The 8,908-nt window shown below is 36.3% G+C and overlaps 1 protein-coding gene across 1 annotated transcript in view; it reads left to right on the top strand.

The window, feature by feature from the left end:
* The first annotated feature begins 936 nt into the window (after positions 1-936).
* Positions 937-8,908, top strand: part of LOC149008961 (vacuolar protein sorting-associated protein 52 A-like) — a 45,297-nt gene continuing 37,325 nt past the window's right edge. Inside the window, exons 1-4 of the mRNA XM_089161815.1 lie at positions 937-1,138; positions 1,888-2,024; positions 7,938-8,032; positions 8,460-8,517. Of these exons, the coding sequence (XP_089017941.1) occupies positions 1,998-2,024; positions 7,938-8,032; positions 8,460-8,517 (180 nt within the window). The 5' untranslated portion in view covers positions 937-1,138; positions 1,888-1,997. The remainder of the gene's footprint in view (positions 1,139-1,887; positions 2,025-7,937; positions 8,033-8,459; positions 8,518-8,908) is intronic.

Genomic DNA, 8,908 nt, shown 5'->3' with positions numbered 1-8,908 from the left:
GGTTTTAATGGAGTTCTTGCGTCTAGAATGTGAGACTTAAGAATATTTCTCTCTAAATTCATTCTTTTAAACTCGACTTGGCCCCAATTTTTGCCTGAGATTTGTGTGTGTTATTATTGTCGGCTATTTGTGTGTTATTGATATTCATCGTTTGAAAGTATTATTGCTGTTCACAGCTGACCAATTGGAGATGGAGGAGACGATTGTCTCACCACCACCAAGGTAATCCCTTGAACATCTCAACATTCTAATGAGAGAGAATTTTTGGGTTAAGGAATGGGTATTGGATACATTAGTATGGTTTTCTTCAATTATTCTATGAAAGTATATCTTATTTGTTAATTAGAAGTAGAGATGTCCGTCTAATAGAACCTTATGTATGTAGTGTTTGTTATGCACCAAGGATGCCCAACTACCTTGTTTACACTTTAACATAAAGACTCACTCTATATTGTGTGACTGTTTGGGTAAATTTCACTCTTTGGCTATTGGGTATTTAACTCCTAGGTGTACATGGTTATTTAATATAATAATATTTATTTTAAAAAATAAGTTTTTTATAAATTTCAATTAATTTTTCAAAAGTCACTTAAAAACAAAATAATTTTATCAAATGATTTTCTATCGATTTTTTTAATTTTTCAAAGCAAGAAACACCATAAACTATTTTCCCAATAGAATATTGAATGCTTCCATTAAAAAATTAAATATTTATTATAATTTTTTTCTTTCTTTTCTGCTGAAATAAAAATTGGTTTCATGATTCGGGTTTGAGATCTGTCGGATCGCATTATCGAACGCACTTTTGGTGGTCGGACCGGTTAAAAAAATTCACAATGCTCAGAAAAAATAAGTAAGAAATGAAAAAAATATATATATATATATATATATATATATATATATATATATATATATCTCAAGAAACCGCCATAAGAACTCGGCCTGATTCGTTCCGCAGTCGTCACGAATTTGAGCTCAACTCTTGACTCTTGAGTGGACTTCGATTCAAGTTACAACACGAGGCGAGATTCGGGCGAAGTTGTTGGCAGAAGCGGCATCAGAATTCGGAAGAGCTGGATCTGCTTCTAACCTGCGAATCAGTATCTTGATATTTCAAACAAAGAGATTCTTTTGACAGGTCTTGCTTCCCTTTTCCCTTCAAGATTTAGTTTTCAAAGACGAATTGAATCTTTGATTAATGGTGTGGATGATTACCAATTGCATCGACTATTGCGGTATTGTTGTATCTCAGAGGATTCATTCATAGATTCAGTACTTCTATTTCAAATATTACTGAAGAATCATTTATACAAACGTGATTCAGCTCATTTTCTGTCACTCGGTTACTTCATGTTTGAAGTCGGTAATCTGAAGCTTTTATTTGGAATTGATTACTTCACATCCTATTTTCTCTCAACTAATTTTCCTTACAACAATCAGGTTGATGTAAATTCCTTATACAGTAATAATGCGGCAATTATAGATTGAGATGTACTTACCATTTCTGGTTGGTAACACAATTCAAAACAAATACTTTGTTGAAGTTTGTAAAATATTTCGTTGCTGATATCTATTTGCCCTCTTTGTTATGATACTTGGAGCTCTAATATAATGTCACTGAAATTTGGGATAACTCCCTGCTGATGTAGAAGAAAATTTGGTTCTTTTTCTTAAATGATGGTGAGTTGAGTATATATCAACCATGGAAATGACCTCATGTTCTCACTGTTGGGAACAGCCGCCAGTTTGCCAGAAGCTGGCGACGTATCCAACCCTCTCCCATATATATATACCTATATGTATAGGACTATAGGTAATGCTAAGTTCAAATTTATTCTTTGAAGGATGCATCCATGATGTATGTTTATGTATGACACTTTTTTGCAGTGTACTCATGGGATATTTGGGATGATCATCTCTAAGCTTTATTCTGTGTAATTTTCATTTATTTGAAAACACAACTTTAAAGGCTTGTGTTGGTTGCAGTACACTTGATTATGGATGCTGCTTTGATGAAGATAGTGGTAAGAGCTCAAATTACAAGTTCTTGACTTCTTGTAAATGAATTTCTTTTCTTATAAAATACTATTCTTGCACAGGATGCAGAACTTCTAGATATGAATTTTTGACCCTCTTGCCCTCTTATCTGTTGGAAACTTGGAATACCAAGGTTTCACTGAATCCAATATGGCTAGTTGCTTTCTTGGCTCAGAATAACATGAAATAACTTGAATGTTATAAGAGAGACCAATGGGACAAGAGAGAAGTGCGTACACAGGGTCCAAGATAATCCAGTTGTAATGGGGTTTCAGGGTTTTTCTATTCATAGTAGGTATTTCAGTCCTTTAGGCACCGGTGGATGTCCATAGGTTCTATAAGATTCAATAACTGATTATAGTCATCTTGAGACACCAACCTTGGCAAGGAACCTCTGAATAAGGATGTAATATTAGTGATGCCAGAAAACACCTTTGCAGAACAAACATCTGGAAAAGCCAAATTAGCTGAAGGTGGAATCCACTTTTTCGACTGTGTTTTACCCAGCACGTTTCAATAGTGTGATTTAACTTGCGACAAACAGTTACATTGTCTGAAATTCAATAACTCTGTTGATCATCCCATGAGCCATGCCCCCTTCTCAGAGAGGCTAGATCCTTGGCCATAGCCAGCAATAAACTGCACAAAACTCTCTTTTTACTAGAGATAGTTGTATATACTTGTGTAGCGGCAATGCGCTGAAGGCATTAAAACTGACATAGTCAGGGTTCAGTCCTGTGTTGAACTTCATAGAACTCCTGCCACTGAAGATGTAACTGCTCCAAATTGGTGGTGAGAGGCTGATGGATGTTGAAGATTAACAGATTAAAATATTCATTCAGACAGACACACAATAACCAGCAACTACTAAAACCTTAGAGCAAGAACAATGAGTTTAATGCAAAGCTTGGGGGAAAGCAACAATAAGCAGACCAAGTAGGTCTTAAAACAATCTCCAAACCAAAAATAATAACTTCAGCTGCTAGGTTCAGATGACCTCAAGAGTGGACCAAGTTACACTCAATGATATGATAACACTGGTGGAAGGCCAGTTAGGAAAAGAGGGTGGCCTGTAAAAAATCAGAGTTGCAGGGAGAGAGAAGAATGCTGAAGAAGGACCAGAGGTGGAAGAACTCACAGACACAGCTTCATAGGGTACTCAAACCATAACTATTCCATTCCATTCCATCTAAACTCTGTCTACAATGATGGCACGTGAATTATATCATATATGAAGTAAAATAAAGGACACCTAAAATAAGACTTAGTTCTCTAACTGTGAAACTAATTCGGATAAGTAAATTAAAAAGAATTGGCGAGTAATTGCTCTGCATAGCTAGCTTCTAAAGTAAGCAGAATAAAACGGATTAGACATAAATTCCTCGAATCTGAGTAGATCCGAACACTCAAACTGAACCTGGTTCATCCTTGTATTTAAACACTCTTAACTGGATACCCAACTGGGTTTGGGTCAATCCTTGGTAGTGTATCTGCATCAAACACAGTCCTAAATGGCACAGGCGAAAGAATATATGTCAAATAGAAAAAGAAACTAATGCAGCCTTGATTAGGGAAGTCCTAGCAAGGAGCTATACACTAGAATCCTCTAAAACAACCGAAACCTGATTATGTTCGAGCAGCACAAAAGCCTTATTTGGACAGGCTACAGGGTTCTATTTAAGGAGGACAGGAAGGCTGTAGCTAGCCAAGATGCTCTAGAATAGAACCAGCTTTTTGCAATTTCATGTAGGGCTGTTAGTGATGTTTTAGGTTGTTATAGAGGTCTGTTGGGGCTGTGACTTGAAGGAAAGTTCTAATAAAGGAAGGAGGACTGATTTGAATTTCAGCCTCAATGGAAGACTCTAAAGAATTTGGGGTTAGTTAATGAAGTTTTGGAGTAAATTCAATGGCTTTCTAAGTGGCCGAAGTTTGGATCAAATGATAGATTTAGATTGCTGAAGATTTCCTTCGTAAATCAGTAAATTCTACCTATTCCTAACCACCAGCCTGCCCTCTATTTTTCGGAAAAAAATCTAGAACGACTAATACTTCCCCTGTGTGGTGAGCCTGAACATAGCCCTAACTTATTAACTTTAAGTAGACCCTAATACCTTGACTTCAATTGATCCAATAATTCAAACTGATTGAACCAACATTGAATCTGGTTCGGTTTACTCACTTAAAGCTAATAAAGTAAACTAAGTATGCAATTTTCGTTTTCAACTCTTGAACCCATGTTTTAGGTCCATAAAGTTGGCCGATTACAATAACAACCCAACTAATGAAGACCTAACTCATACACCTACCCACGCTATATTGTTTTCTGAGAGAAAGGGCTTCCTTGGTGTCGGATCCATATTAGAAACACCATTGGATTATCACAGGCTGAGCTGGAGAAGATCGGTTGTATGACATCAGGTGGTCTGATGGCCTCCAAATTTGGATCAAGTAGGGTCTTACAGAAGTGAACCGAGTCCAGAAAATAACCCATGATCTGAGTCAGATTGATATTGCTCAAAGAATATTTAAATTTGGAAAAAGTACTCCTGAACATATTACTACCATGGAGGTAGGAGGAAACAAATTCTGGACTGACAGCAGGTCCTGTTATGCTGACATGAAGTCAAAATGAGCCCTTAGTGGGGTGCATCAATCATCTGAAAAAATTGGATTGGGATCAGAAACTTTACAACAAGTAACTTGAGAAGAACTAAACAAATGATTCCTTGACCTAGATACTGCCCTAAGCTTTGGAGAACATTAATAATCTAATTAATCAAAGATAGACAACAGTAACCCTAGTTTGTTATTACGTCAGCATAGCTCTGATACCATTCTATCACACCTTCAGTTACTAGGGTGAAGTGGGCCCATGACACCCCAATTGCATTGAAACATGTGGCAGTTTGATGTAGGAGAAACCCTAGAAACTAGGGGATCTACAAAGTGGGCTACTAGACTCTTAGAATGAAACACCTTATTCTTGACAGATTGTAAAAAAAAGGAATTGCAACACTTGAATTCTGATTAATCATGCATATAAGACAGATAAAGTAGAGAAAGAAACACAATAAGGCCTAACTGATAAGCACAACTAAACAAGAATCAATAGGGAAACAAGGGGATGGAGATCTTAGCACCATAACACTAAATTGAATACGTGAGGATTAAGAAACTTAAAGAAAATAGAGCTGTCCTAATCAATATCAGATTTCTAACAAGGAATTCAGCAATTAACAATGTAAAGGGAGTCTTAGGAAGTTTTGTTTTAAAGTAAAATACTGCCAAAGAATAAATGAGAAATATTTAGGGAGAGATAATGTTACCTGCTGATCCTGGCTGCAAAACAGGGGTTAGAAAACATCTAGGAACACAAATAAGAGAAAAAAAATAAATATTTTGAAGTAATGGTGAATCCTAGGAAATGAGAGTAGGGTTAGAATGGAGAACCACAACAAGACTGCTGTACTAGAGGTGATAATAGAGAAAGAGAGAAAGAAAAGATTAAAAAAAAAGAAAGAAAGAAAATTCTTACGAACAGAATAGTAGGAGAAGAGGAAGAAGGGGAAAAAGAAAAGAAAACTGAGAGAAGAGGGTTAGAAAAAAAATCGATAGACAGGAAAAAGGAAAGAGAGGAAAAAACAATTATGCAGAGAAAAGAAAAGAAGAAGAGAGAAAACTGATCCACACAAGAGAGGAAAGGTAGAAGAGGAGAAGAAGAAGAACTTACTAGAAATCCACGCCAAAAAGAGACTTGCACAATAGAGAGACACCTTTTAATTATCATTCATTCATTGCCAAAAACGAATTCCATACAAGGTTTAAATAAAAAAATTGATCCCGCCCAACCCTATATGTTTAATTCCCAAAATAACCCCAACTTAAGTTGTAAATATAACCCAAACCCAAAATAATTCAAAATTGGGCCAAAATAGACTCTAGGCTCAGCCCATAAAGACTCAAACATGAAATTAAAATATTTCAATAGCAAACTACTACCCAACCCACTAAGACTAAGGAAAATAACATGACAAACTGCCTATGAGCAGTGTTTCTCATCGAACCATAGGATCCTAACAATCCAATAACCTCCGAACTCATCACCCATCCACATAGATGTTGTCGTGGGATGATCTCTACGTCGGCGTTGCCGGTAAACTCAGAATTGCTCACTGATGTCCTCATCACAGTTAAACTTTTTTCTTTGATCTCTAATTGTCAAAGTTCAATTCATTATCATTGCGGAAGCATAAATGCTAAATAACAGAGAAAATTACAATTACATATACCTTGTGGCATCTAAAATAGTTCATTAAATTTTAAGGAACTACAGATCAGCCACCAGTTACTTTATAGTTATTTAAACTGAACATTAATTACACATTGTCAATATCTCAACGGGTACAGTTACATAGTATGGACTGAACCATCAGATAAAAGGGTTTTGGACCTCTCAAACTCGGTTTTAGATAATTATATCATTGTCTTTGTCTTTTACCTGTTTATCTATATAAGGTATTATATGGAATGAGCTATACTAGCTCAGCAAATAAACATATCATACCAACATGTGTACCTTACATCCATCAATTGGAGAGCTACGCATGGTATATCAACTACACATATAGAATACACCAAATAATCACATTGACAGCTTCATAGCCATTTATATAAATTCATTCAGATATCCTCATACATTCCAATATGAATATAAGATGTCTCAATTCAATATCATTCATGCCAAGGAATTGAATATGTGCATTATCACAGTTATAAAGTATTGGGTAGCATGTATCACATCGTTAACATCTCTTTTAAATCAACCTTCTATAGGAATAAAGTTTCACACAAACATGTTAGGTTTACTCTTCTGTTACAATGCTTATAATGTGATCATCTAGCTGGATATGGTTCTGTGTTCGGGCTTAGCCCCTATGACCATACATTCACAAGTCAATCCATTGGAGTTTTAGGTTTGAAACTACTGTATGTTACCCAAGGTGTTATCTTTCCTATTATGGGGTGTTAGGACCTGAGGAACATGGTACATGGTGTAATTGCAGTTCAGGTATGTGGTAAACCAATCCAGGTAATATCCTGTCTCAAGCCTGAAACATTAGTCACCATACATTCAATTTCAGTTCAAATCAATGAACCAGGCAGTTAGGGTCTGATATTCTGATCTTCATACGAGGCAGCATAGATTGCTGTATACTTATAACTAAAAGTCCTTGGACTTTCAGAATCAGGATTGTTGGAGGACTAATGTCAGAGTTCTGATACCATTTAAATTTAGAGAATCCAATGGACTCAGGGTTTGAGGTCTAATGTTGGTGGATGATTTATTTGTGATAATTAAACAAAGTTAACATCACAACTAATCAACAAAAGATAAACAGGATAGGGAACTATCTGGGATGTAATTTCTAAGTAAACCAATGACTAACATGGGCATGATAGTACACTGTACACTTACTCCCCCTATCATAAGAGCTGCCTAACAATGCTAGCACCACATTAGGGATTGGATTGAACACAGGTGTAGATGACACTTATATAGGACCAGCCACAAATAAATCAACATAGATAATTTTGAGCTCTTTTTTTATGGGTTGTTGGAAATTGCTATCATAACTTGGCCTTCATTTTTGAGTTGGTTGACCATTCAATCTAATGTTTTGCATGAATAGTTATCAATGGCTGGACATCCAGGCACTCTGGTGGTTCTAGGTATTCAAGTATCACCTAGTTGCCTAGGTTATGTGTAGATGCCTTGTTTGGTGTCACCTTGGTTTTCTTCGCCCCCTTAGAAGCCATGATAACTATGTTTGCTTGTGCACTCATTAACACACATAAGATGGACATTATGATGGTTTGACTCTAGAAGTTTCATACTGCAGGGTGAGCCTTATGGCGAGACACATGACGTTCAGAAAGCAGGAAATGATTTGGGACTATTTGTTGGGGATTTGGCTTTTGAGGATGATGCAAACAGGTATCTATGCTGTAAAGTTTTGCTTACAAAATAAGTTGTGGTTTTACTGAGGTCTCTACTTGGAAAAGCTCAACTCTTATAACTTCTTTTGTGAATTAAAGTTTCCTGGGATCATGATGGCAATGAATGCTACCTCCACTGCCCCAGGCCTCACATAGAGCTTTTTTATTTTTTACCGAGACGAATGAGGATCTTCCACGAAGAACAGACGAATGTATATGAGAGACACAACCTTGACCTAAAACTAAAATTGCATTGGAAAAGGAACCCAAAAAAATGATTTGGTGAAGTTTGCTGAACATTGTTAAGGATCAGTGGCTTGCTTGTACTTATCCAGTGGCATACAGTGGGGACAAGTATTGTATGCATTGTTTTTTTTTCTAATTTTAATGGCCTGAGACAACTATTTGTTTTACTTCTTCTGTAGTGACGATTTATCATTGGATGGACTACAGGAAGAGCTGGAAGCATGTAAGAATGATGAAGTAAGTACTCTTGGGTTAGGTTTTTCTTTTGGTATCCTTGCAGTGCCTTAACATTCTAAACCAATGTTTATGTAGTTTTCTTTTAGCATCTTATTGATGCTATTTCATCATAAATCAATGTTCTGACAAAATTTCTCCACTTTAGTATGCTGAGAATAATGAGATATTTGATGATATTATTGAACAGTGAGAAGTGATTTAAATGCCCCTCTGCGGAGAAGCGATTTAATCCAAATCGAAGGAATTAGAAGAACTTGGGGCAGGCCTAAGATAACCTTAAGAGAAGTGGTGAGAAAGGATTTGCATATCTAGTATGGCCTCAAATAGAGCTGATTGGAGGTTAAGGATCCATGTGGCCGACCCCATTTAGTTGGGAAAAGGCTTGTATTAT

Source organism: Hakea prostrata, chromosome 7, assembly GCF_041222555.1.
Source record: "Hakea prostrata isolate BN-2017 chromosome 7, UWA_Hpros_2, whole genome shotgun sequence".
Taxonomy (NCBI): Eukaryota; Viridiplantae; Streptophyta; class Magnoliopsida; order Proteales; family Proteaceae; genus Hakea; species Hakea prostrata.
This window is presented reverse-complemented; position numbering and strand designations above follow the sequence as displayed.